This window comes from Anser brachyrhynchus (assembly GCF_964034855.1).
Source record: "Anser brachyrhynchus genome assembly, chromosome: 13".
Classification (NCBI taxonomy): Eukaryota; Metazoa; Chordata; class Aves; order Anseriformes; family Anatidae; genus Anser; species Anser brachyrhynchus.
In genome coordinates, this window is record NC_137708.1 from 9,596,433 (window position 1) to 9,623,574 (window position 27,142).

Sequence of the window (27,142 nt, forward strand, 5' to 3'; positions counted from 1 at the left end):
GCTTTTGCAGTAATGTCTCTGTGAGGACTGAGCCAATAAATCACTGTTTATAGCTCTTCAGTAGTGTCTCAATTCATCTTTGCACTGGACTGCTAGCCGTGCATGCTCCATGACATCAGATTTTGGCTCTGGCAGCATAGCATGCCTTTATCCATGACAAATGGAACAGTGTTGATTTTTAATCAAAGATGATGTACTATCTTACCTTTTTACCCCAAGCAAAAAGGCTGTGGTCAGTGCAAATGCTGTTCTGTGAGCTTCTCCAAAGGGCAAACCTAGCAAAGCTGCAACTGGAAAGGATCATGAGGGCACTCGTGTGGGAAGGGACCAGCTGCAGCTGTGGCTTTGTAAAGCCACTGTGCTTTTGTAGATCTTCAAGTAGTGTTACCCTCAGGTCCAGTCACAAAGATCCACTTCTTTGTCAGTATTAATTTGTCAGTTGTAAAATTTGTAAGTAGTAAATCATTGCTAAATGATCTGGCAAAAACTTTTGTCTCCCACATTCCATGGTCACCTCTGGCCAGAATCTCTCTCTCTCATTAACAGGGTGGAAGGAGACAGTTACTGCTCCTCTCCTTTTCTCTTCAGGGTTATCTAATGCATGCATGCCCCTGGGCATGTACAGGGATTTCAAAACTTCCACAAGAGGCTGATTTGCTCTTTTCCCCAACTCAAATGCCCTGTTGCTGAACCAACCTGTGTAAGAACATCCCCAAATCAAATAATACTGTTGAAATTTAACTCTTCCTGATTTCACTGTCCAATAACTGGAAAGTGCCAGTGCATGCTCGGGAAGACCAACCAGGTGTACCTGTAGCTCAGTGGGGAGCTCTCCTACTAGCATTTCATCATTTAAAGCTGTAATTTATAGCTGAACTGCCAGCATCTTCTCCCAGGATATGAAGTCCGACTTCTCAGATAGTGCATCGGCTCCATCCCACCAGTGTCACTTTTGCCTGTAACTGCTTGGGGCAGGTTTTTTTCCTCTGTTGCATTTACGAGAGCAGCAGCCATCGGATCAGGACCTCAGTCAAAACATAGTTTATGGGAAATAGCAACAGAGAGAAGTTATTCTTTGGTGAGGAGGAGCCTCACACAATTTGAAAGGCCCCAGGGGAAGCAAAATACAAAATTTCCCATTGAATAAAAAGTTAAAACGTTTTAATTTCATGCCTTTTTTTTTTTCCTTTCTTTCTTGTTCCCACAAATGAAGTGGTTCAGCTGTCATCTGCCTGTGGAGACTTGCCCACCCATTCCTGGGATGATGAGTCCTAGTTCAGGAAGTGCGGAGCTCCAGCAGCCCTCACGTTGCAGGTTACGGGAGCTGGGAGATCTGCAACCTCTGAGACTAGCTGGGGTTTTCAAGGCTTTTCCCAGAGAGCCCCCAGCCCTGACCTTGGACGAGGGTGCCTGTGGCGTTTGCCCGTGATGCTGCCCCCACCCCAGGATCACTGCATTGCCAGCAGCCTTGCCGCAAGCTGGCTGGCAGCCAAGCAGGAGTCCGCCAGAAGTTAGCTGGAACCAGTGGATTTCCACAAAACACTTCAGTTTGCATAAATCAGGGTTCTCTGATCAAAATACATCTTGTGACAGGAAAATCCCTCAAATGCTGGTGTGGGACTGTTTACTATATCCCACGTGCACAATGTGCTTACTCTGCTATCTGGGAGGGGATATTGAGCCAGACGTCTGCCGTGAGCAGTGAGCAGTTGTCGTCTTCCCTATTTCTTCATGTGTATCCTATACACTAAACTGTTCCAGGCTGGCTGTTCAGATGCAGCTGCTTGAAACTTGTTCTCTAGAAACAGGAATATATGCAGGACTTTTTATTCAATTTTGCTGTTCCAGGTTTTTTTGTTGTTTTTTTTTTTTTTTTACAGCTAGTGAATATTTTCATCTTGCGCATTACCTGGCTCAAAGGAAAGTCCAGAACTGTTACGGTAAGCTGTAACTATGTGATCAGCATTAAATCCCAGCAGCTCATTCTCTGCTGCATTTAGACAAATGGGAGTGGGAGAATTTGTCTGCTTTATGTTGTAATTATATTCTGTTGTGTATTTTTGAAACTCGGCATACCTTTGCAGGTGTAATACAGAATATTGATTTGTGCTTACTAGCATTTCTATATGAATTTGAAAGAGCTTTCCAGTACTTCTTTCTTTTTTAATGGTAATGATGTTTGTGTTCTTGAAATAACTTTGGCTGCTCAGAGAGTTGAAGGTGATGATTGAATTGCAGGTTTACAGACAGACATAATTACACTTTTTTTTTTTTTTTGTATTTACTCTACTGTTGCTACAACTGATACCTGTTCCATACACTGCAAGCCACATTCTAGCTGTTTTGAAATCCTTTCTGTGTGTGGTCACTCCTAACATAAATGTAAATGTATAAATCCCATATTTTTCCTTTTATGGAAATATTTAAATAGTTTTTAATATAACAAACAGTATCTAGGCTTGTCTTAAATCAGCATGGACTCATTAATAAAAATGTGAGCAGATATTGCTGCAGTCTAAGCATTCCTGGCCAAGCAGTTTCTCTGTTTTACTGCTTGCTCTTTCAGTGGGGGGAAGGGAGGTGAAATTCAAATTATTTGCATCTGCAGAGGAAAAATCAATTCAGCATTTTTTGATTTTATTTTATTTTTTAACTTAAAGAACTTCATTTTGGTTTGTTCATCATTGGACCAAACATTGTACCATTGATAAAAGCATCCAGCAACGCACCTTTCAACACCTGTGAGATCTTTATGTAAGAGACACAGAGGCCGGGGCTGGGGCTGTTTGCATTGGTCATCCTGAGCCACTGTATGGGACATGCAAGGCACAGGAGAACGGCCCGGCACTGCTGGCCACTCCAAAGGCACCCTGTGCTGTAGGAAAACCATCTCCCTCAAGGGTAAATACTGTTTCATATCCAGGATTGCAGCTCAGAGATCAAAGGCTGGTCCATGATAATGATCTAGAGACTTTGCCCTTTCTCCAGTGTTTGCCAGCTGGCCTGCCAGGCACAGAGACTTCATGCAATGTCAGCTCATCCTGCTGACCCCGGTTGCCAGATCCCACTCATGGGGAGGCAAAAATGAAGCGAGTGGAAATTGCCAGATCCCCTGGCACCAAAGTTAGGGCTGTAAGCTGTACAGAATATCCATCTTCTACACTTACTGCTCCCACTGCACAGTGATCACACCAGAAGGACCTCTGCCAACGTCTCTGCTAAACTTTCCAGTACAAGACGTTGGATAGAGTTTAAAGAAGGAAAGGGAAACTTACTTTGCTTGTCCCGAGGGCTCAGAGGCTTGTGAAAGAAAATTCAAATTTAAAAAAAATGATGAAAAAGCCTTGAGGTTACTGTTATTTTAGGGTGGTTTGAAAGCTGAGATTGAGCACTGGCTCCAGCGGCTCTCAGTGCTGGATCCATCCACGCTCTGTACCCTGGGCAGGCTGCTGGGAAGTGCTCTGCCCACTGCAGGGCTGTGCCTGTGGGGCTGGTTTGCAGTGGGCTGCACACTGCCAGGCTTGCTTTCCCAGTTGCTGTGAGAGCACTCAGCATGAAAACTTCTGCTTTCATAGCAACTCTTTCATTTGTTTGTTTAATTCTGGATCAACTTGAAAATGATCTTGGAACTACTTACTGCTGTTCTGCGAAACCTGGTGGTTTAAACTAGAAAGATTAAAGCACGCAGGCAGAGTACACATCGACTTTTGGGGGTAAACACTGCTGGGGAAAAAAACTTGGCAGGAGGCCGGGTAGGCGGCCAGAGGGGAGCAGGAGCATGGTGTGACCGACCAGCTGCCTTCATGGGGAAAAGGCTGAACATGGCCCTCGCAGGGCTCAGCCGTCCTTAGCAGGGGAGCCCGAGTATGGGGCAGGGTGGGATGTTCCCTCCCCCTAGCATTTAGCACTGAAGGAGCTATTGAAAGCCTGGCTGCTGATTGTCACATAGGGCTAGTGAGCAAGTGGAGAGAGGATTTTAAGGAAAGGCACCAGCTTCACTCTGGGAACCAGGTTGGCCAATCCTACTGCACAGGTAGAAAGTTGTAAATGTCTGTCAGGAAGCTGCCTACTCTTTAACATCAGGCTGGGGTCCATTCTGCCTGGTTTTTTTTTTCATCCAACATAAATTACAGGTCAGGTGTGAATAACTAGATAAAATCCAATTGCTTAGGATAAACAAGAAGTCAAGGGAGAAAAGCTTATATTCCCACCTGGTCTGCAAACGTCCTCCAGTGCATCTGCAGAGAACTGGCCTGAAGGAGACAGGAGCCCGACTTAGTTTTCACTCTTTGTTTCGATTTCTGAAGATTTAACATCTGAGGGTATTAGCACTGTGCTAGACTCTCACATATTTCCACAGCAGCCAGCAAAAGGAACCTCCTCCTGATAGTTACGATAACTGCTGCTCGAGCTGGATTCAGCTCCATCAGTATTGTGTGAAGCTCTAAGAGCCGTGCCGTTCAGGCAAATTCACTAGATCACCTGGGTTCAAAGCCGCATGGAGGGAAGGCTTCGGTCTTCCCTAAAGCAGCCTCAGGGCCAGCTGGGGGCCTGCAGATGCACCTGTGGGGAGGAGGTGGACTTGGTGGGAGGAAATGAACAGCATTTGTTCTGCAGCTCTTACTGGGCATCTCCTTGGTCATGCTCGTACCCAGTATTTGTGGTGCTGGGGTCAGACAGGTCTGTCACAAGCACCCCATTGCCCAGCTGGGTCAGCAAGCATACGTGGGTTGGCTGTTTGTCTCTTCAGCTCCTGCTGATATTTCAGAACCTTCCTGTTCCAGAGATAATCTGTAGTTTCTTTTGCATTTAGTTTCTTTTTTCATTTCTGCCTGGATATATCTGTGACCAGCTTATTAGCACTTGTTGCTATGCTGGCTTTTTGTCTTTATTTCAGTGCTTCTCATCAATCCCTGGTGTATTTACAGGCAAAGTCTGGGCTCTGGCATGCCGGGCTCTGCTCCCGGTCCCCTTCCAGCATGCCTGTCCCCGGCATTCCCTCATCCTCTCTGCACTCCCCTCTTTGCTTTGCACTGAAAGCAAAAATTTCAGTGGTCAGCCGTGCCAGCTCCACAGCGGCTGCCTAGTTGGCTTGCATAATGCAGGCAGATTCAAACAGCTGCTGTCCCTTCCTAGAGATGTCCAAGCCAGGGTTAGTCCCCAACAATAGTCATCAGCAGACACAGAGGGAAAACTGAGGACTCCACTCACCATAAGAATAAATATTGACACTGGGCACTGCTGAAGAGTCTGGATTCCCTTTATTACTTCCTGGAGTCCCATGGAAGCCACAAGTGTTTAATTTATTAATGCAAAGAAAGGATTTTTCTTGCAACAATCGGTCTGTCGCCACTGCATCATGCTCCTCTTTCCTGCACGTCTCCTGGCACTGATGTACCCTTTTCTGTGCAATTCATATTACTACGCTGGAGGCAACAGGTCTGTTTTGAATTGCTGATTCTCTTATTCTGGCGCCCTGGAAAGAGCTTGTTTAATGCAAGTTGTATAAAAGAGACTTGCCTCCCTGAAACATGAGACAATTAAGAGGCTTTTATAAGTCATTGATTTTTCTTCCCACTGGCAATAGAAAAACCATCACTTTAGATCAAATGAAACATGCTGTTCAATACCCAAATGTTCTGTTCATAGCTGGAGCCTTTTATTTTTTATTTCATAGAATAGGAAGCTACTTCTTAACATGAAACTGAATTGTAAAGTTGAAAGCTTTTATTTTGAACTATCAAATCCCAATATTTTTACATAGGAGGGCACTGGATTGTTTGACAAAACCAATTTGGCAAAAGAGAGATGAGCATAGCAAACATATTTTAAGCAGAAAGGATTTGGCCCATCTTTTTTGACTTGGCTCCAGCAATGATACCTTTACCACACTCTTTGCAGTTTGCAAGGAGAAGCTTTAGCAAAGATGCTTCTCTCCATTTATTTCCTCAAACCAAAGTGAATTTTTGCATATACACTTTTACATTTCTGGATGCACCTGCTCAGTGAATCTGACAGAGGCCAAGGACTGAGCTCAGGGTCTTCTCTGCTCTTCAAAATTTCCTATTTACCCTGGAGATGCCTTTACAACTTTGCCTTCCCAAGTTCTTGCCTCTTTGGTTAATCTTGCCCCTGGAGAGCAACTGCAGTGCCCTGGGACTTGGCCGGGCTCCTGGAGGAACAGTGACTCCTGTTCTGCAGGGAAAGCTCCCAGGAGAAGTTCATGAGCACACAGTGACTCCAGCAGTTACTCACCGACCTAACAAACCTCCCAGAATCTCATTCAAGAAGGAAATGAACGTGCTGGCAGCACTTCCAGATACAGCCATCACAGTCTTCATGGCAAAGGCAGCCACATCAGGGAGGTGAACAGAAAAAAATCCCTGCCAATTCACCCATCGCAGGACACACAGGTGTCTTGCCACAAACACCAGAAAGCTCTGAGGAGAGGTGGGTGCAGGTCACAGCTGTGGGGAGCTGATCCCAACCACGGAGCTCAGGCCCTTTGCCAAAACGCCCTCCCAGCTGTGTGCAGGGCCAGCAGGTGAGCCAGGGAGTCCTCACTGTCACTCAGGAGACTCTTCTTCCATGAGCTTTTCACAATTTAACCCCATTTGCAGAATGCTCAGTAAGATGCAAATCACCTGCTTGCCCCTGCCCTGAGCTCAGGGCATGAGGCTCTGTTCAGGCACATGAAGGGCTCCGCCCCGTGTTTCCCTCAGCTTGCTAGGGCATTGCTCTACCTGGGGAGCATGGCACTGAAAACACCAGTGTAAGCCAAGGTCTGAGCACACAGTGTTACAGAGGTGTGCAGAGCCACCTCCCACTTGCTGTGTGGGCCGTGCTTTGGCTGCACGTAGCTGGAAAAGGGCAGGGATCCTCCCCAGCTTGTCCTCAGGTGACCTCCTCCAGCATCAGCCTGGGGATTGCATTAGCACTATCTGGGGGAGGAACATGGTGTGAGCATCAGGTACCAGTGCCACAACACATGGAGAGGAAAAGAAAGATGCCTTCGATTTGCAAGGGGAGCTGGTTTGAGCAGGTGGGGCTGTGAATGTGCAGATGATTTTCAGCACTACTGTGAGCTCGTTGTTCCTCCCTGTGTGCTCCGGCGCTGCCAAGCATAGGCCAAGCCGTCGGCCAAGGCTGTGCAGTGGAGCCCTGTTATTGCAAAGCCCAACTGTGCTTTTTTCCAACCTAATTTTCTCAGGAACTGACCCAGTTCTAGCACTTGGGAACTGGCATTCACCCTACTGGCAAATGTTTCTCATCTGTTTCAAATGATCTGGCCAATGTGACCTTTTCTTCTAAAATAGCTTACACAATGAAAATCAATGTTAAAACCTCATCTTGCATAACTCTGAGAGCAAGGCCATACATTTACCAGCAGCAAGGAACTTTTCCCCCTTATTTTGTAGAAAGCAAGGAGAAAACAACCAGAGATGTGCAATTTCAATGAAGGGAGAACAGACCCATAACCTCCTTTCCCCCTTGAAAAAAAAAAATATAACCATGGGATGCTCTAGGCAGCAGGGTCTGTACTACCCATTTCTGCTGCTTGTTGCTTCAGAAAGAAGAAGAGCAAGCAGTCATTCATATGGTGATCAACCGTGAGCAAAGTTCCCACGGTCTTCTGGGCTGTTTTCCAGCCAAGTGCCACCCCAGGTCAGGACAGCTGTGGGTCACTCACTTCCTGGTCGCCACTTCAGAGTTCCCCTTTTGCCAGATCCCAACAGAACCCAGTGGCCCTCTTCCTTGCTCTTGCACCTCTGCCTTCAAAGCTGCGCGCACACAGCCGTTGGTGTCTCTTCTGGGAGGTAGTTGCTATAACAAGGTATATGGGATCACTTTTTTCCTTAGCATTGCTGGTTGATACGCCTTGCCCAACTGTGTATGTCTACGCGTGTGTGTGTGCTCCCAGTGGAATCGGGAGGATAACTGGCAGGTAGAAAAGGGCTTGATCCTACCTTTGCTGCTTTGAACATTCTCATTGACTCCACCTGGGGAGCAATAACACATTCTTTTGGGCATCAGTTCAAACACCGATACAACATGTCCTGTACAGGTACTTTGAGGGCTGTTTTCTTCCTGACGAGAAGTGCTCCTTCTGTTCCTGATACTGTTGCTCATGTTCCTTAGTATGTCATCGCCATTTCTCAATATTTCTAAATTTGGCAATGGGAAGATGCGTGCAGCCTCAGCCACAGCCCATTACTTGTCAGGGCACGCGCACTGCAGCTCCGCTTTCCAAAACATCATTTACTGGCCCACCTGCAGGGGAGTTGCTGCAATCAATTTCCCTCACCTCACATAAGGCAACAGGGAGATGAACTGCTTTTCTTTTTTTTTTTCTTTTCCTTCCCCCCCCCCCCCCCCCATAAAGGACAGCAATTTGTGTTTGGTAGTAGAGCTTTAAGTGGGGGGCAAACCAGGTGTGGCTGAAGTACCCAGTCCTTGCAAAGGATGCTGTGGGCTGAACCTAAGGCAGGGCTCGAGCAAGGTGCAGGAGGGGCTGAGAGGTGGGATGGCTCCCTGGATGATGCTGGGAAGGAGGGATAAAGTAAACAGGGACATGAAATGCTCTATGAAGTTTATGGTGACCAGCTGTGCCGATATACCTAAGATGCAGAAAAGGATGGAGGGGATGGATAATTTTATATGTTTCCCGTAGATCCCTGAGAGGCAGGAACAGCTGTTTGTGCTGTGGGTGAGCAGAGCCAGAGAGCTGCAGGGGAGGCCGTGGGATAGCCCAGTCCAGGGCTGTCCCTGTGGGACCAGAGCTGGGGTGCATAGGCCAAGGTGCTGCATGGGGATGGTGCTCTCAGGGGTTGGGGACAGCTGTGCCTCAGCACTGCAGGGGTTCAGGCAGCCTCTGGCAGGCAGCCTGTGCCGGTTACGCTGTTTGTTTTTCATTTTAACGAATTATTAAAATATTTGAGATATACCTTTGACCTACTGAGCACAGTTATGGCAACAATTCACACCAACAGATCATAAATCCTGGCATTGTCCTCCCTAGTGGCTGAACTGCTAGCTTAATAAAGCCTCTGAGTGTGCGGCAAGTGCCGTAACATTGCAGTGTGATATCTGATCCCTGAAGAGAACAGAGAGATGTCTTTAAAAACCTCTGAAGCTGTAAGAAATGCAAAGCTTTTAGCAGAGCAGCCACGAGGCTGTGGAGGAGCTCAGCCCTCCAGAGGCAGAGGGACTCCGCTGTACTTAGCAGAGGTCCAGGTAAGAGCCCTTCACTGGTTTTAAATCTTTCTGTGTAAAGCTTTGCTTATTTGTATTTGCCTTGTGAACCTGTGCAAATATGTTAAAATTAACCATAGTTGGAAGTGGAGAAAATCTTCTTCCATTAAGATTCATGCTCAGTCCTCGGGTGCTGTTATTCATCAGGTGTGAGTTATATCTGCTGCTTTCACAGCTCTGTAAGCCCACTCTTTTTATCACAGAATCTTTGTACTGAATTATGAGATCTTTCTGAAGCAAAGACCTATACACACGTCCCATCTGATGGGTTTTATTGACACAAGATTTATGTCCTGTTTAGCATGTTACAAACTAATTCTACTCATTTATTCTGACTAGAATTTTCCCTTCTCATTCTACAGTAAAACCGAAAAATTACTGGTACTGTTTACACCAATGTGGAGCACTTGGGAGGATCTGAAGTTTGTTTGAATTGAAAATTAGCTTCTGAAATCGTGTGTTTTTCATCACTGCCATGTGTTGCCAGTTAGGATTTCTGGTTAATTCATACTTCCTCCCTCGTCCCCCCCCCCCCGCCCCGAGCAACCTGATCCCCTTGTCCTCGTTCAGTGGGATGGGGTCTTTGTTGGTTCAGCTCTCAGATTTCCCAAGCTCTGCCAATTTTGTATTGTCACTCAGCAGCTGGGTGGTTGAGGAGTAGGCATGCCAGAGTACCACCCAGGAGCCAACCTTTATATCCAAGGATGTGGGGCAACAAAACACCAGGTCTGTAATCTGAAATAAGCTCAGGGATGCATTGTGTGTTCCCACAGGTGCCACCGTAATTTTACACAAGCAGAACTTCAGCACTGTACATACATGCATCTCTACCTGTAGCTAATCTATATGTAAAAGTTAAAGAAATATGTTATATATATATATTTAATTATACATACATATATATATATAAAACCTGTAATGCATGTGCTTTCTGCCATAGGGAGGCTGGCTGAGCTGGTGTGTTCATGGGCAGTGATTCCTTCCCCCTCCAGCACAAAATCTGAAGGAAGGAGGCCCCCCCCCCCCCCCCCCCCCAAACTGCTCCACAATCCCTCTCACGCCCCATCTTCCCTCCAGCAGACCTGCTTGGAAGATAAATCTGTTCTCTTCAAAAATTGTTATAACGAAGAAGACTTCTCACAGACACTGCTAACATCGCTTTTTTTTGTTGTTGAAGGATGAATTAGAAAGGAAACCCTCTCTCCTCTGATTTTTTTTTTCTTTTTAGTGACCAAATCCTGAAACAGGAAAGCTCCGCTGGTGACAGTTCAGTAAATTGCGTCTGTTTATTGGATAAAGAAAGTCTCAAGCATTCTGATTTGGGGTTTTCTAATAAAAAATGTCACTGTTTGGAGGCACTCCCTCCAGAAGGAGGGATGGCTGACTGGCTGCCTCACTCTTTCCGTAGAAGATGTGCTGCAGACAGCTTGATGATTGCAGACTGACTTTCATTTGGAGAATGTGCTTAGCTGGCCAGAAACTATTTTGAATGAAGCTAAAGTCATCCATGTGTTGCTGTCCCCAAAATTAAAAAAAAATATATAAATAAATAAAAATACAAACCACATCTCCTTTGGGAAATGATTAATCTGTCTTGGTAAACGAGTGAAAAGGCAATTGTTGCTTGTGCACACCCTGCAGAGGGAATTCCAGAGCCCCACCGCCGTGTTAAAACCTTTCAACTCTGCTTCATTTTTCCAGCCTTCCTATCTGCGCGTCGAAGGACAGCTTTTCCAACACCGCGTACCTTCCGCCCTGAACATTTGAAGTCCTTCTGATGGCTCTCCGGAGGATTTACCTTTTCTCCTTGGCGCTGGTGTGGGGCTGCATGGCCTCCTCCTCCTCCTCCTCCCAGCAGACAGCAGGTAACTGCAGCACCCGGGCCGGGCTCCTGCTCCCACATGCGTTGCATTAGCGCGGGCTCTTTGCAGAGGTAGACCTTCAGCCACGGCTTGTTTTGTTACAGCAAGGGGCAGATTTATAAACATGCAGTCAATTGCGTAAATGTATTGTGTGTTCGGTGGAAACTTCAAAGGGAGCAGAAACTGCCTTTCTTGGGCAGTGAATATATTGTTTGATATAGGGCTGGCTTTTATAAAACACCACCTAGGTACACAAATGCTCCTGAGTGTGATTGCAGCTGTACAGACTGTGCATGGTGTAAGAAACAGAAGAGTAATTCATAACCTGAGAATAATAATTTCTTCTTGTAAGAAATATTGCTCTGAAAGCTGTTGGCAATGGCAGAGGCACTTGAAATTCTATTGTACTGCTCTGCTGCATTACAGTCACTGGCTGGGTGCAGTGGAAGCTGGGACTTCACATCCAGATGCTCTCCCTCTTTAGAGGGCCGTTTAGCAGGACTGGCCCTGCCCACCACAGTCAGTGTGCACTGGAGAGGTGAAAACATGGCTGAGAGGGCATCGAGAGGCTCCCCACTCTGCCCTCCAGCATGCCCAGGAAGCTGCCAGCAAACACGATGCTGCCACTCCAGGCGAGCAAGCGTTGCCCTTAAAACGTGCTTCTCAAAACATGAAAGTCACCTGCACCCCTACTCCGGTGCTGACCAAACCAAGAAATGCAGATATAGAAGAGCAGGGGGTACCTCGTAGGCTGCCGTTTCCCCACTTGTAAAGCAGGTGGAAAAAATTACAAAGCCCTCCTGCTCCTTGCACCATTCACGCAGTGCGTGGCGGCGGCAGGAGGCAGCTGTCTCGCACACCTTCGGCAGGAATGTGCCAGCGGTTGGTCGTCAAAGCAGTGGTGCTGGAGCAAGAGTGCCCAGCACTGGGAGCGGGGTGGCCTGGGGGCTGCAGCTGTTGTCCAGCACACTGGGATATGAGTCACTGCGGTGCAAGTCGCCCGGAGAAGGAGGTAGTTCTTTCAAGAAACACTCGGGAGCAGCTTTCCTTCAAGGCTGGATGACAAAATAGAGTGCTTTTAGTCCTGTGTTCTGTGTGAATGATGTGAGTGAGCTTTGTATGTCCTGTAGGAACGTAAAACTGAGGAACTTCAAGAGGCAGCGTTGACATCTATAAAACAATCGAATTCCAGAATGCAAGTGACATCCTAAAACCAAGATTTTCCATTCCCACTGAACTTTAATTTTGGTTGAAATTTATTTTGCAATAATTACTGTTTACAGTTGCTATTGTTTTGAAAAAAATGTTGCTTATGGAAAAAAATCAGGATGGAAACAAATTTCAGAGTGTTATTGTTTCCAGAGAAACATAAATTCCACTTTGGCCTAACCTACTGCTCTCTTGCAAGTTTCATATGAGAGTCACAAACAAAGGCTAGTAGCTTTTTGCTTGGTTGTATATAGGCAAGGCTCAACCTTCATCCTTGCAAGGAGGAAGCTCCCAGTCCTGCTTCCAGCCAGCTGGCCAGCTGGCTGCTCACACATGGTGTGCTGGGGCTGTGGGAGTCTTCCCTCGCAGCAGCTCTGCCAGTTCTCAGCGTGGGCTGGCCGGTGTGTGATGAACATCCCCGTTCCTCTCTGTTCCCCTCATTCCTGTGACCATAAACGGCCTTTCTGGACATGCATTCATTCATTTTTTAGCAGCTGTGCCTCTTTAAGCTCTGTTCTCAGTTTATTGCCGGTGCCGCTTCTCCCTTTCCTGGAGCTTTCGCGGGTTTGCAAAGACCAGAAGATGCAGAAAAAAACCCTCACCTTGCCCTCCCAGCTCTGATGCTCGCCCAGAGCCCAGCTTGGGCACTCTTTGCACAGGCAGAGCTGCCTATGCCCCTACTCCCCCCTCCTCTGCCCATGTCGGTGAATCTGTGCCTGCTGTAGCGTAGTGATACCTCCCGCTGGCCTTCTGAGGGGACATGGGAATGTGCAGGACAACCCTGGATAGAATGGGCTGCACATGCAGGGCCATGCCCCATTGCCTCTGGGGCTGGATCAAGCCCACAGCCACCTTCTGAATCCAGGCTGCATTCACGGGACTCACAGCTGGTAGGAGGCAAAGTGTTTTACTTCTTACACAGAAAAATACATAAAAGCGCATTTATTTCCCCTCCAAATTGTTATAATCTATTGTTCCTTGCCCCAGCACCTCCCTAAATACACTGCCATGATATCCTACTTTGACATCTAACATAACAAGCAGTCTCCCAGGGAGCTTTACATGCTGGGAAATGTGGAACCTGAAGACTGCTGCCTGTGAAGTGTTTCATTTGGGAGGGCTTCCTCAGGAGAAATACATCTTTCAGTAGTGTTCTTTGTAAACTTTCTAAAGAGCACATTAAAGTCTGATTTGTATCAATGTCTTCCACTTAAAGGTATTCTCAGGATTTTCCTTCATAATGGATTTATAAAAAAAAATAAATATATAAATCCCAGGACACAAAAAGGGGGCAGAGAAGCCAGTGCCTTGGAGTCCACACTCAGAGACGTGGCAGAAATGCAAGCCTGCCACTGCCAGGAGATGGACTACAAGTCACCAAGATAAGCGTGCATCATGCAATGAATATGTAGAAACCCAAATGGATAATATCACTGCTAGACAGCATACATGGAGAAAAATGACCTGTTACAAAAATTGACTTTGTTTGAACTAATAAAATAGAATGATCTGAACAGCTTTGTCATGTGAACAGCATTCTCAATACAGAGCTGAGCTTTTAGGAAGCATGACTTACTCCGAAATTCATCCAAAATATACTCTGATTTATTAACACATGGTAGCAACTTACAATATTTTAATAAAAGCTATATTGACTGTAAAAGCACTTTTGTTTTTTTGTCTATACCTGGCAGATGTCCAAAATAAGTATGATTCTAACTCTTTGCTTTTGTGCTTCTGTATGGTTTTATCTTGTTTCTTTCACTAATCTTCAATAAGCTTGAAAAGAGTATTTAAAGCAAGATGGGTGATTTGTCTCTGTTATACTTAAGTAATATACATTTCTCTGACAGCATGATGTGATCTGTCATCCTATGTTGGTGTACGTGCTGAATGCAATGCCAGCAAGGATACTTGTCCTCACAGCTGTTGGTAAATACCACAAGTTATAAGTGAGCAACTGGAGGACTTGAAAGTTCATCCCAGGACAGCAATTCTGTTTATAACAGTTTGAAAGGGAGTGTCAAAGATATTGTGGCATTTTTGTCCCTCTTCAATGGTTCTTGACTGTTTTCTTTGAGTATCAGCAAGAACTGTTTGTTTTTGCGTAGGCAGGAGGTGAGGTTGTGCGTGTTTGTTGAGTGGAGGCTATTAAACATCCACCCAGCTTCCCTCCGCACCCAGCAGCTGCATTTTTCATTTCATCAAATTTAATGACTTTCTTTTTTCTTTTTTTCTTTACATCAACAACCTCTTTTACCCTCTGCTTTGTTTTCAATTTAGTTGCTCCCCCACAAGACCTTCAGATCACTGATCCTGGGCTTTTAGGTTCTCTCGATATAGAGTGGAAACCTCCACCCAATGTACAAACCTTCAATGAGTGCACAGTAAAATACAAGTTTGAATACCGTAACACTGGTGACAGAGAATGGAAGGTAAGAGAACATAGTTTACTCCTCTTATATTGCTACTGTTCTGCCTTTATGTCTTGTACAGGTTTGTGTTTGCATTTAAGGGAGCAGCAGGACCGTGGTAAAACAGCAGTTCCAACTTCCCATGGAAAAGGCAGACTCCATTCCATAGGGCCAGTGCTTTGAAACTTTTGCCAGACAGGAATGTGTTTTGAAATTTCACAACAGCAGTAGTGAGAGTTAGAAAAGGGGCTGTTTGTATCAGAGGGTGTGGCCCTTAGTGACGAAAGTAATAAAGTGATATCCAGTAGCATTCCTCGTTGTAAAAGGCACTATACTTTTTAGAAAGTCTTTGCAGGTATTTGAACTGGAACTCAGGCAATGTCAACATATCCTCAGGGTTGCAACATGGCAAATAACTACCAGATTACGTTTCATTAATTATCCTAATGCTTTAACATTGCTTTCATTCAGAAGAGTGTTTTTAATTGACATTTACTTCTGTTTTTTAGATATGTTTGACTGCAGCTCAAATCTATGATAAAACTGTCAGTCTTATCTCACTGATATGTAGCAGGGCAACAGCAGACAGACACAGTACAGGAAGGATTGTTGAAATATTTGTGGGAGTCTTTAGAAGAGGGAAATGGAGCAGGGCAAGGGGAAACCCAGTGGCAGGCTGCTTGGTTGGTGCACGGTACTGAGGAGTACCAAAAAATTTCCTTCAGTTTCCTGAAAGGGAAGATTTTGCACAACCGTAATGCAGGAGTGCTAGAAAGCTCATCAGGTCAAGAGACTAGAGAGAGAGAAGAAGCAGGCATACCAGGTTAGCTGTACTGTGGGCCCTGGCCTCTTTCTGTGAATGGTTTCTGCAGGTCCTGTGTGAGCTGTTTGTCTGCTTCATCCACCCAAGGCATCAGAGCCAAGGCTGCCGGGCTGTTTGCAGCCACCAAACAAAGGCTTTGAGCCCAGCCATCCTTTGGAGCTCAAATGAGGGGAAGAGCACGGAGCCTCCCTCCCTGTTTCAGCTGGAGATTGCAGTTGCCAGGGCATGGAAAGTTGCTCTTTGTGCGCAAGTCATGCTTTGAGCCATGCAGCAGCAGGCAGCTGTGCAGATTCTTCCATGATGATTTTAACTGACATTTTAAAAGTGCAATAAAAATAATAATAATAATAAAAAAGCAGTTAAAAAGACCGTGTAAGAATTCCCTGAATCACAAGTAATAAAAGTGTTTACAAAGCAGATCCAAAAGAGAGAAATATGTCACCTCTGACACCCTGCCAAAATCTGGGTGCCAGATAAAGTCACGCAGAAAATTTGGTTAAAAAACAAACCAAACCAAACCAAAATAAAATAATAAAATAAAATAAAATAAAATAAAAACAAATAAAATGAAATAAAATAAATAAATAAAATAAAATAAATAAAATAAAATAAAATCTACGGGAACATCAGAGAAAGCAAGAATCAGCAATGTCTGGTAGAAACACGTGGCTCAACAGGGCTCTTACGCTCTGTGACTGCTGACAAAAGCCCAACTGTGGGCTCTACCACCGCACCAAGTTCCTGTTGCGGCAAGCATATTCACTTTACAGTCCGTTACTCTTTGGGTCAATATGACTCCTTCTCCCTCGTCTCTTGCTGCAGCTCTTGCCAACTTACTTTTCCTTGTTTAAGGGAAGGGCGAGTAACCCTGAGGCAAAAAGAAAAACCTTTAGAAGGAATGCTCGTAAAGCTCTCACGAAGGGCTAACCCTGGGAGCGCAGCGTCACCTGGCTCCTGCACCACGACAGGATGCTGGACCAGCCCTGCTGGCTGTGGTTGACTTTCCTATGTGACCCATCACTTACAGGAACAAATTCCTCATGATACAGCTTGCTTCTGTTTCTGATTACCTCACTTCCCGAAAAAAATGCGTTTCATCTGGATTTATGTCAGTGTCCTTGTCAGACCTTCCTGGGTGCTCCTGGCTGGTGGGAATGCCTTGATGTCTGCTCTTCGTTGTCATTGGGGTGGAGGGACTCAAAGACAGTGAGGATGGGCAGCACAAGCAACAGCAGAGTGGGTTGTACAAGAGTGTCTGAAAAGCACTTGGTAGGAGAAGCAGGGTTAAAACAAAACGAAACATTAAAACGCGCGAGCCTACTAGCAGCTAGAGAGTTAGCAATGGTAGGTAATTCTGCAGCTCAGTGACAAAAGAGGTGCTTATAAAGTCTGTCTTTCAACCAGGTTATTTTTACTAGGAAACTAAAATTCAGAGTTGGATTTGACCTCAGCAGGACTGCTGAAGTGAAGGTACAGACCCTGCTTGAAGGACGGTGTACCAATGACGTGGAGGTTCAGAGTGAATGGATTTATGCTACCTTTCAGGTCCCATTGCAAGGTTAGGAGCAGCCTTCTGTACCTGGTGCAGCTTCACACTTTGCATGAGCCTGTTGCATGAAGCACTGTTGGCCTGAGGGTTGCTGGATGGCTAAGCCATTGCAGGGCTGGTTGAGGTATAAGACATCTCACTGCTGTCCGTGGCTGTGGTTGTGCTTACTGGATACTTGGGGCTCATTTCCCAAGGTACCGCAATGAGTCCCCTGCCATCAGGTGTTAACAGGCTATGGGAAGAGGTAGAACCAGAACCAGCATCTCCTGCCTCTTTCTCTTTGCTGCAAGACTCTGTCCTTACCCTGTCTCTGCTGGGTTTCCCTGCAAGAGCTCCACTGCTGAATGACAGGGTCAGTTAGTTACACATATTTCTGCTCTAACCACAGCAAACTGAGTTTTATGTGAAACAGAGCACTTGGCAGCAAAACTATCTAATGATTGTGACTGGCCTTCTTTGTCTTTTGACTGCAGCACACAATTGTTCAAAGTTGTAAAATTGTATTTCTGACTGGTGCTTTGCTAAACAGTGGTTATTTTCTTCTCATTTGACAGGAAAGCTGGAATCAGAGGTTCAGAATTTTCATTGCATCTATCATGACTGGGAATACCTCAAGTGCACTTGGCAACCAGGTCTCCTCGCTCCTCGCGGTGTACATTATGGTCTATATTATTGGTATGTATCAGCAAAATAGAAAAACAGCCAGGCAGCAATCAAGTGAACCTCACTTTGAATCACTCAGTGTACTAAGATGGAAAATGTGCTTTTATGTTTGGCAAAGCTGCTACATTATCCACCCAGAATAACACTCCAAGCAACATGTGCCTTCTGTCAGGGAAATCCCCAAACCCTGCTTCTTCCCAGCCCTTCTCCAGGAGCTGTGTCCAGCATGGAGAGGCAGAGAGCAGGCTTTGGAGCATTTTTGCTCAAGGCAAGGTGGGACGCACGCATCTTCCTCAGCCCCATACTGGGAGCCGTCACTGTGTGCAGGGCAGCAGCCTGGCCCCACAGCTCTGGGCAGCCTTCCTTAAAATGGGGCTCTTGCTGATCACCTGCATGAAGTGCTTTCTGCATGTTGGCCATCATGAGGCCTTGTGCTTTTCCTTCACTCAATATACCTGGGCCATTCTGGCCATGCATTTCTCTTGGTCATAATGCATATATCTCTATAGCATAGGATTAGGCAGGCGGTTACAAGGCTCAGTGAACCCTATGCGAAGAGCAGGCACTCTTGGCACTAACACTTTTACTTCTCAAATATATTTTCATACAAGCAAATCTCACCCAAGCAAAAGAGCTGTCTAGAAGTAGTAATAATCCATGCTTCTCAGTTATTTCTTTTATACTACTGCCTAATGACTCTTCTGCAAGAAAAACTAAGCTGGACTTAAGTGTTTTTAGATGAACTAAATGCTTCACTTGTGCTTCATTTCCTGTGACACTATGGTAAAGATGACTAGTTAGGGAATCATTTGTTTTCATGCCTTTGGGCTACTTGTAAAGAAAAGCATAGCTGCTTTATAAAAATAGTTTCTTTGTGGCTCTTGGAAGTGTTCTTCGAAACAGGAACGTTGATTTAAAACAATTTTACAAACTACAAAGGTCTGCTTGAAAAACCAACATGGAGCTGTATGATTTGTTGCTAAAGACAAACAAACTCCAAACCCACAGAAAAACAAAAAACCCACCATTATTTAACTGCCTCTAACAAAAACAGGCATTTGGATCTGGGTCCCATTGTATAACAAGAACGGGTGGGGGAGACACAGCCCTGGTAGCCTTTGATCCCTGTGAGTTCATTTCTATAGCACTACCACATGAGGTTTTTCCCACATAATGATGTGCTTTACAGGGAGTCTTTTATTAGGCATACGATACAGAGGCCAGATTCAGCCCTACCAAAATGGAAATAACCCAGCTGGAGCATTAAAAAGGTGATAGGAAGCCCCAGGCGGTATTTCCAGGATGGGGCCAGCTTTGGGAAGTAATCCCCAGAGACAGGAGGCAGTTTGGGAGGACAGGGTTACTGTTTCACAATCGCTAATAACCAGCAAACCCTTTCTTTGATCCCACCTCCTGGGTATCCATTACACAATTGTGTGCATGCACAGGACCCACCCGCAATCAGCCATAACGGCTTGTTACTGCTAGCATGCTCACATTCATCGCACGTCATCTGCCACAAACTGCTGCATTTTGGCTTGGGAGGAGACCTTTCTGTAACTCCAGAGCCAGTGGCTGCTTGAAGATGGGTGCCTTCATGACTTGGGGCCAGACCCTGCCCCTGCTCCGCTCATGCAGCGGCCCCTGATGAGGTCTCTTGTGCTCCAGCAGAGGGCTTGCAGAGAGGTTGCCACAGCCTATAAAAACAAACCTGGGAAAAATGTATGCATATTAATTTATTTTCTCCTCCCCCCAACAGTTTTCCCACAGCAGGAGTCCAGGTGAGAGGATGCACAGCACTGTACTTTGAGTCACTTGTGGCAGGTAGAGGGTGCGTAGGGCACAGGAGATGATCATAGTTTAGGTTCATTTGCTCCTGTCCAATTGTTCTTTAAAAAAAAAAAAAAAAGTATTAACTGCCATTGTTTTGATTTTTTTTTTTCTTTCCATTTTCCTAATACACTGCTAGGTATGAGGGCCTGGACCATGCAGTGCAGTGTGATGACTACATCCAGGACCATGGTATAAACATTGGCTGCATGCTGCAGAACCTGAGCCAGGCAGAATATAAGGATCTGAGCATTTGTGTCAATGGGTCAGCAGCAGCCACCCTGCTGAGGCCGTTGTATGCCACCCTGCGCCTTCACAACCTAGGTAAGGCCGGGAGGAAAGCAGCAGGGCTCTGGAGACCTGCATGGCCACCGAAGGCTCACACCTTGCATGCGGGGGGCTCAAACTAAAGCGTGCTCTTGCAAATGGATGGGTTTCCCCCAGAGAGGGAGCTGTGGCATGTGGCCTGCAGGACCTGTCTCCACAAGTGTCTGCAGGAAGTGGCACTGCTCAGCGCCCACCCTGCAGTTTCAGCAGGTGCTGTGGAGTGCTGTGCTCAGCAGCTGGATGACTCAGGACATAAATGGTCTGCTGGGCAGACAGCAGAGCAGCTTTGGGTTTTTTTTTTTTTTGGTCCAAGCAGCAGAACTTCAAATGTGGCTTTATTTCCTCTGACTGGAACTGAAGCTGCTGCTCTGCTCCTGCAAGCTCAGGAGAGGTCTTTGGGCATTGCTGTTGAAAGCAAGCTAAGGGCAGGGGAGAAGTGTAAAGTGCAATAGGGTCTGCCAGAGGCACGTGAACTACAAGCAAAGGTGGATTTGAAACCTGTCACAGATGGGGAAAGAAAACAAAGTGCAGCATGAAGCATAACCTGTTAGACAGACTCGCTTCTTGCTAGGGCACTTCTTATGTTGATGTTATTTGCCCACATGTAAATATCAGGGGATGAACAGCTAGTCCTCCAGTTAATCCACTGGGCTAATAAGCAGGATTTCTGGATTCAGTTGGGGCTTCCATGTGCTTCTTGTGTGGCTTTGGCCATATGACATATTCCAAGCCTTTCCTGGGATGCAAAGGGTGTCAGGACAACAGTACTGAGGTGCCTCACTACCGGGGCCCAAATTGCCTGTTTGCTCTCTGAGGAAAGTGTGCCAAGAACATTGCTTAGAAGCTGGCATTTTGAAACACCTGCATCACATCTCAGACCGAGGCACTAGCCCTGGCCATGTCTCAAGAGAAAATAAACAACCCAGCCTCTAGGTCAAGTCCTTGCACCTGTAGCATCACGGCTGATAGCAATAGGTGCTCAAAAATCCCATCAGTGGGGAAAAGGGACAGAGGCTGGTGGTTGATTAACTGAAGCCCTTCCCACCAGGACGTGTTTGACGGCACCTCTTGACCTTCTCTTTTCTTTTCCCCCCCCAGCAAAGCCCTCACCCCCCAAGCAGCTGGTGGTTTCCATGTCTGCGTCCGAGGAGCTCCGCGTGGTGTGGAGCCCACCGGGTGGTGAAACGCCCCCCCAGTGCCTGGAGTACGAGGTCCAGCTGGCGGAAGAGCAGGGGAAGGCCAAGGCTGCCTGGGCGGTAGGGACCACACACCCCTGCCAGCACCCTGCCCCAGGGAGGGGAGGTGGGGGCACTGCCAGCGGCGGGGATGCGTGCCAGGAAAGCGGAGCTCGCACCAAACCGGGGGCGGCACACTGGCTGCCCTGCTCGTGGACTGTGCAGAGCCGCCGGCCGGTGCCGCTGGTGGTGGAAGCTGACCGGCCGCTGCGCTGCGTGTTTTGGTGCTTAGCACCCTGACCCTCCAGCCGCAGTGATTGCTTTCGCAGTAAGACCCCAGAGTGAGTTTCTGAGCAATAGTTTTCTCAGGCCTCCTGCCTGTTACCTCAGGAAGCCTTAACAGACATGTAAAGAGTGTTTTGGTTTGTCTTCCTGAACCTGGCAGCACAACTTGGTCCAATGAAACTATAAATCTAATCTCTCCAAAGAAGTGTCCTGGGACACAATGGATCTTTCATACATAGTGCTTTTTCCTTCTGTGTTATTCAGTTGCAGTTTTGATAGCAAAAAATGGCAATAATTATTTAATCATAAGAGATGTCTGAAGGACATTTTCTTTCTTTAATTGTCATATCCTACATACGAGTGTTCGTAGTTAATTTCATGAAAGATTCCATAAATTAACAGATATGAACGGTGACATCCACAACTGGCCCCCCCTGAACATATCTGTTTTCAGTAGATTTATCTGCATAATCATCTTTCTGGCACTAGCTGGTCTGCTATTATGAAACCGTTCAAAACTGTTAAAAAATAATCCAGGGATTTGCAAAGCCTGGGGAGCATGTTCAGAACCATCAGGTCGTGCCAGACAGCTACTGGTGGCTGCACATAACTCCTTGCCATTTGTTCTCTATTTTCTTTCTCAGTCTGTGTCAACCCAAATGGAGACTGCTTTTACTATTTCCAGAGCAAATCAAAGCCGCATCTCATGTGTCCGTGTCAGGGGGAGAACAAACAATTTCTGCGCCGACCAGGGCTTCTGGAGTGAATGGACGCAGGAGTGTTTTTCTGGTAGGGAATCAAAAGTTTTGTTTGTTTATTTATTTATTTATTTATTTTGTCCGTAACAAATAAATCATATACGCAGGGTAACAATTTACCTGGACACGCTGAGTTTGAATCTGAGCCCAAGCTTTCAAGAGGTAATATGACCTGTTCTGGAATGTAGCAATTTCTTATTTGTCATCATTTATCTTTGCAGTGTCCAGAACAGAGGACAAGCAGCTATTTATCCTCATTCCAGTCATTCTGAGTTTGTCAAGTAGCCTCATAATATTTATGTTGATTGGTCAGTGCAAGAAAAGGTAAGCATTACATCAGCCTGTCTGTGCAATGTGCTTTTACATGGTGTGTCAGAATATGGCTGTAAATTTAACAAGGTATTAAATACTAAGAGACAAAAACATCAACAGATGAGCTAAGACTGGACACTAAACAACAGTTTATTTTCAGGAAGCAACCTTGTAAGTGGGACATTTCTGACATAAAATGCCTCACAACAACCCATAAAATCAGCAGGGACCCAAAACCTGGTCGTACAAAACTAGTCTGTTTCTGTGAAATGCAGCAGTTACTCACAGCATAAGTAATGCCACTATCTTGCTCCAAACCACTCACGCAGCAGAGATTTGTTCTGGCTGTGTTTAAGAAGTGCTGTTTTTCTGGGCTGAGGCCTCATTCTCTTTGCGCTGTTTGCATTCATCTGAATGTCACGGGCTGCACCCAGGGAAAGCAGATGCAGTGGATGGTCCCAAATTATTAGTACTGACGACATTTTCTTCCTGCCTGAAGGATCATTTAGAGAGAATTGATCTCCTGGTACTGATAATATTATCTTTTCCTTATGAAAATATGGGGTAAGCAAGTAGAAAGCTTTTCTAATATGCTCTTTAAGTTGTTACCGGTGAGGGAGAACTGGCTAGAGAAAAATCTTCACGTTGTTCTGAGAGATGGACTAACCCAAATTTTATACTTGAATGCATGGAGTCAGAGACGCCTTTCAAATATTATGGTTTGTGAGCTTTGAACAAAGTGTAGATGCTAGCAAGAAATCAGTGGAAAGCAAATGCTTCCTGCACTGACACTGATGCGGTGATGTGTGAAAGGGATGCCACCGTGGGTCCCCCGTTGTCTTGGTGTTCCAATAACTGTCTGTGTCCGTTGCAGAACCCCGGCAGGAAAAGCAATGTACATGTCAGTGGGATGCTAACTCTGCTCACGACTGCTGTACCGCTTGTGTTTGAAGGATTGCTCTCAGAACATCGTCCCAAGGATGGCTGAGAAGCCCAGAGCTTTCTAAAGCCCAAGTGAGTCTTCCCTGCCTGCTGCCATTCGTGAGGCTGGCTGTTGCAATGCATGTCCTCAACGGACCTAGGAAAACACTGGAGGAGTTGTAAGCTGACCGGAGCAAACTGTTTCTGATAACAGGACAAAGGACAAAAAGGAGGCATGAAAACTGCAGTGAATAAAGATAACACATTCCTCTGAGTTTTTTTTTTTTTTTAAGGACTCTAGAAATCTGTCAGCAGGACATACACTGAAGGGCAACACCTCACACAATGCCAGGTACAAATGCCAGCATGCAGCCACTGCACATTACTCTTCCTCTCACCTCTTCTTAGTCCCCATTCCTCAGCGTGTTGATAGCATTTAAGTGCTGCGCCTGAGCTAACTGTATTTATTTTATTAACTGATATGCCTTAGCTGTTGCAAAGCTGAAGTGGGGAGGCCTTGAGAGAAATTTTTGCTGTAAAAACTCACAGCCACAGCCACTGCAAGAGACAGATGGTTACAAGGAGAAGTGGAGGGTTACTCTTGCAAAGGCAGTAAGGAAATTTCTCTAGGAAGCAGGCGCAGGTACTAGAATTCAGTGAAGCACCCAGGATGTCTCTCAACACCATGCACTCAGCTGTGAAATTACCGATTGACTTTTAAGGAAGTCTCCTGTGATAATGACTACAAAAAAAAAAAAAAAAACAGTTCTCAAAGCCTGGCTCTGTTTTTTAATTTTACTTTTGTCAGAAAAATGAAACAACTAACCAACTCAACTCCCTATGTTTTTTGTGCTTTCATTTCATCTAAACAACCCAGAAAACACATCTTCTTGCAGGAGCATTTACTCAAGATGGGAATTTCTTGTGAAGAGAGGCAGCTCAAAGGGAAAATCCAGTTTGCATCAATCAGCTATGTAAAGAGCCACGTTAATCCAACCAGTCACAAATCAACACAGCAAGCACTGTTTTACACATCCAAGTGCAAAATTATTCAATCACTATCTGCTGCTTCCACTGCTAAGTAGGCAACAACCCAGTGTTATCTGGGGACGCATCAAAGAATGAAAGCACCAGGAAAAAATTGGTCTATGCACAGATTGGAGCAGAAATGAAGCTTCCCAATTGCTGATATTTTGATGACACACAAATCTACTCTTTACTGCCTCCTGGGCCTTCTGGCCAGCCAGCATGGGATGGCTTTAAATTTAGAAAATACTGGTGAGCAAGCAACCGACATTGGAAATACTGTGATTTACTTTGATGAATGCAGCACATTAGTGGTTGGAGAAGGGAGCTGGACTTGGCAAGGCACCGACTGCTCTGACAGAGAAGGTGAAAGGAACCACAAGAGGAGGAAGTCAGCAGGAGTAAGGCTGGCTTGGACCAGGACCAGACACCTCCAAAACATGCTCACCAGAGCAATTCAAGGGAATGTATGTTTTATACAACATGCTGAAGCATGCAGGAGGCTCAGGATGGCGTCTCCTCTGTGTGATGGCAGGGAGCAGCTCTTTGCTTATTGCCCTCCTGCCAGGTACAGTCCCCTTCCTTCCCCCTCTGGTCTCAGGCAGCATTTTGCTGCGACGAGGGACACAGCCCTGCACCACAGCTGTCCCCGGCCTGCACAGATCAAATATTTTCCTCTACTTGCTCCAAAGTCCAGACTGCACGCACCTCCCTGCAGATTGATGGGGCATCATGGCAGGGCAGTCCCTGCGAGGACCAAGGTTGGACCTCAAGCTCTGCAACACCAGGATGAGAGGAAATGCTCAGCCACGCTAGTTCTGAGGTCTGCATGGTAATTTCAGGAACTACAGGACTTTGACACATCCAGAGCTAGGCGGTATTTATGCTATGGGTTTCAGAACTGACGTCATGGCAATAGTTAAAATCAGGAAGCACTGGAGAAAACTGTTGGAAAGCATCCCATTGAGATTCCCTGTTACTGGAAATAACTCCGTGTAGGTCTCTGATAATCTGCCAGCCCTTTCAACTGTTTAAACTTCTACTAAAAACACATGACTGCATTGTGAAACTCGTCCACATGAAGTAGAGGTAGGGAAGCTAGAGCCTGGCGCAGTGGGTAATTCAGATGCAATTTCACCTGCTTTACCATGCAGGAAATTGGAGTGGGCAGTATTTGGAGATGGCCATCAAATGTGGGATCTCCATCTTGTGTTCCCTTGGGGAGCACCATGAACACACGGAGGCACAGGGAGTGCTCGCTGCTGCTGCTGCTTCCCATCCTGTGCACTCTTGCTTGTTGATGTAGATTCCTTGTTTTCTCTGGAGGCTGCTGGTCATTGAACAGGTCAGGTTGCAGGCAGGCAGGTTTCTGCTGGAGGCAGAGATTTGAGATAGTGTGCCTGGAGCCCAGTGCATGAGCAGAAGAAGTGAAATATCGAGCAAGAAAAAATGAAATCTAGGCAGAAAGCCCAGTGCTAGATCCAGAGAGGTCGCTGTGCACAGGGGCACAGTGTGCTGCTCATGTCAGAGTTTATCAAACAGGATAACAGAGTAAAACATTGCTCCTCTTGGCTTGCCAATAAAACCAGTCCTCACAGGCTGCTTGCCAGCTCCCACAGCTCTATCAGTGATGTAAAACACCACAGTGTGCACTTCAATTCAGCTTTTTTTTTTTTTAGAACTTTTTTTTTAAACTGTTAGACCTCATGCAGCAGCATCACAGAGCAAAAAGCCTGCTCCGAACCTGCAGATCGGCTGGAAAGGCAGCTGAATCGAGCTAGAGGGGAGCAAGCTGAGACTCTGCTGTAGTTCTCTTCCAGGAGGGCTGTATAAACTGGGTTAAAGTTTTGAGCCTAATTTTGTCCAAAAAGAAGAACAGGAGAAGAATTGAAGAGAACAAGTGCAGGCAAGAGGTGGTGAAGGAACGGATGTTGTACCTCCCCAGCTGGAACTCACCCCCCAGAATATCAGAGCTAGCTCAGTCAACACAAAATACAAAAGTTAGACAGAAGCCTGCTTAGAAACCTGCCTAGTAACAGAGTGATAAATTAAGTACATCTGCTTATGGTACCTGCATCCTGCAGCTTGGCAGGAGTGTTTCAGAAAGAGAAGCTGAACTTCATCCTGGTGCGGGGCTCCCCGCTCACCAGCTCACCCCTGTAGTGGCAGCAAGCTACCCCCACCTGCTTCCTCACATCATTACCTCTCCAGCATGAGCAAAATGTAATCCCTACAGGTGGCCAGCTGCTAGTCCTTCCTGGTGTCCTAAACCTTGCTAGAATTTCACTAGTATGCTTCCTCCCAGCCTAAGTTTATAGTATTACATTAATTCTTTTGCACAGTATTTGCATTACAGTGGTTTAATCCATTTGCTGTAGTCCATAATTAAGTAAAGCACTTTCAAAAATCACTCTTTTGGCATACTTCACTCTTATTGTTCCCAACTCATGTCTGGGTCCCCCCGTGCTTTGCCTCTGCTTGGCCCCACACAGCTGGCGAGGCACGTCTTTGCCAAACATACAAAGACAACTCCTTTGCATGCCCTTGAGCTTAGAGTCTTTTTTCTGTCTTTGACTGATAAAGTCTTAGAGCCATTTGTTAAGGAATAAAAAGCAACCTTTCCTACATTTTTTTTCTCCCTAGAGGATGTCAATACTTGCCAAACATATGAAAGCACAATCCTGCGCATGCTGCAGGGAAATGCAAAATCAATTTGCGTCTGTCATATTCTAACAG

The 27,142-nt window shown here is 46.0% G+C and overlaps 1 protein-coding gene across 5 annotated transcripts; it reads left to right on the plus strand.

Moving 5' to 3' along the window:
• Positions 1–1,339: 1,339 nt before the first annotated feature.
• IL13RA2 (interleukin 13 receptor subunit alpha 2) lies at positions 1,340–26,815 on the plus strand. 5 transcript variants are annotated; one of them, XM_080554519.1, is made up of 11 exons: positions 1,340–1,701; positions 1,881–1,940; positions 10,954–11,117; positions 14,607–14,758; positions 16,965–17,118; positions 17,664–17,784; positions 19,742–19,926; positions 21,028–21,185; positions 22,034–22,178; positions 22,369–22,471; positions 23,413–26,815. In XM_080554519.1, the coding sequence occupies exons 3-11, from the start codon at positions 11,030–11,032 to the stop codon at positions 23,561–23,563; spliced, it is 1,257 nt and encodes a 418-aa protein (XP_080410645.1). In that variant the 5' UTR covers positions 1,340–1,701; positions 1,881–1,940; positions 10,954–11,029; the 3' UTR covers positions 23,564–26,815. The 5 variants fall into 5 exon arrangements, with proteins under 5 accessions (XP_080410645.1, XP_080410647.1, XP_080410648.1 ...); XM_080554521.1 differs by having other exon boundaries at positions 1,655–1,940; XM_080554522.1 differs by having other exon boundaries at positions 1,658–1,940; positions 23,334–26,815.
• The last annotated feature ends 327 nt before the right edge of the window (positions 26,816–27,142 follow it).

What these genes read in the sequence shown, in the direction of transcription:
- IL13RA2 (XM_080554519.1), top strand. Translation starts at nt 11,030, where the DNA reads ATGGCTCTCCGGAGGATTTACCTTTTCTCCTTGGCGCTGGTGTGGGGC. An exon ending in AGGCCAAGGCTGCCTGGGCG is followed by an intron (nt 21,186 to 22,033) that starts GTAGGGACCACA and finishes TTTCTTTCTCAG; the next exon opens with TCTGTGTCAACCCAAATGGA. An exon ending in GACGCAGGAGTGTTTTTCTG is followed by an intron (nt 22,179 to 22,368) that starts GTAGGGAATCAA and finishes TTATCTTTGCAG; the next exon opens with TGTCCAGAACAGAGGACAAG.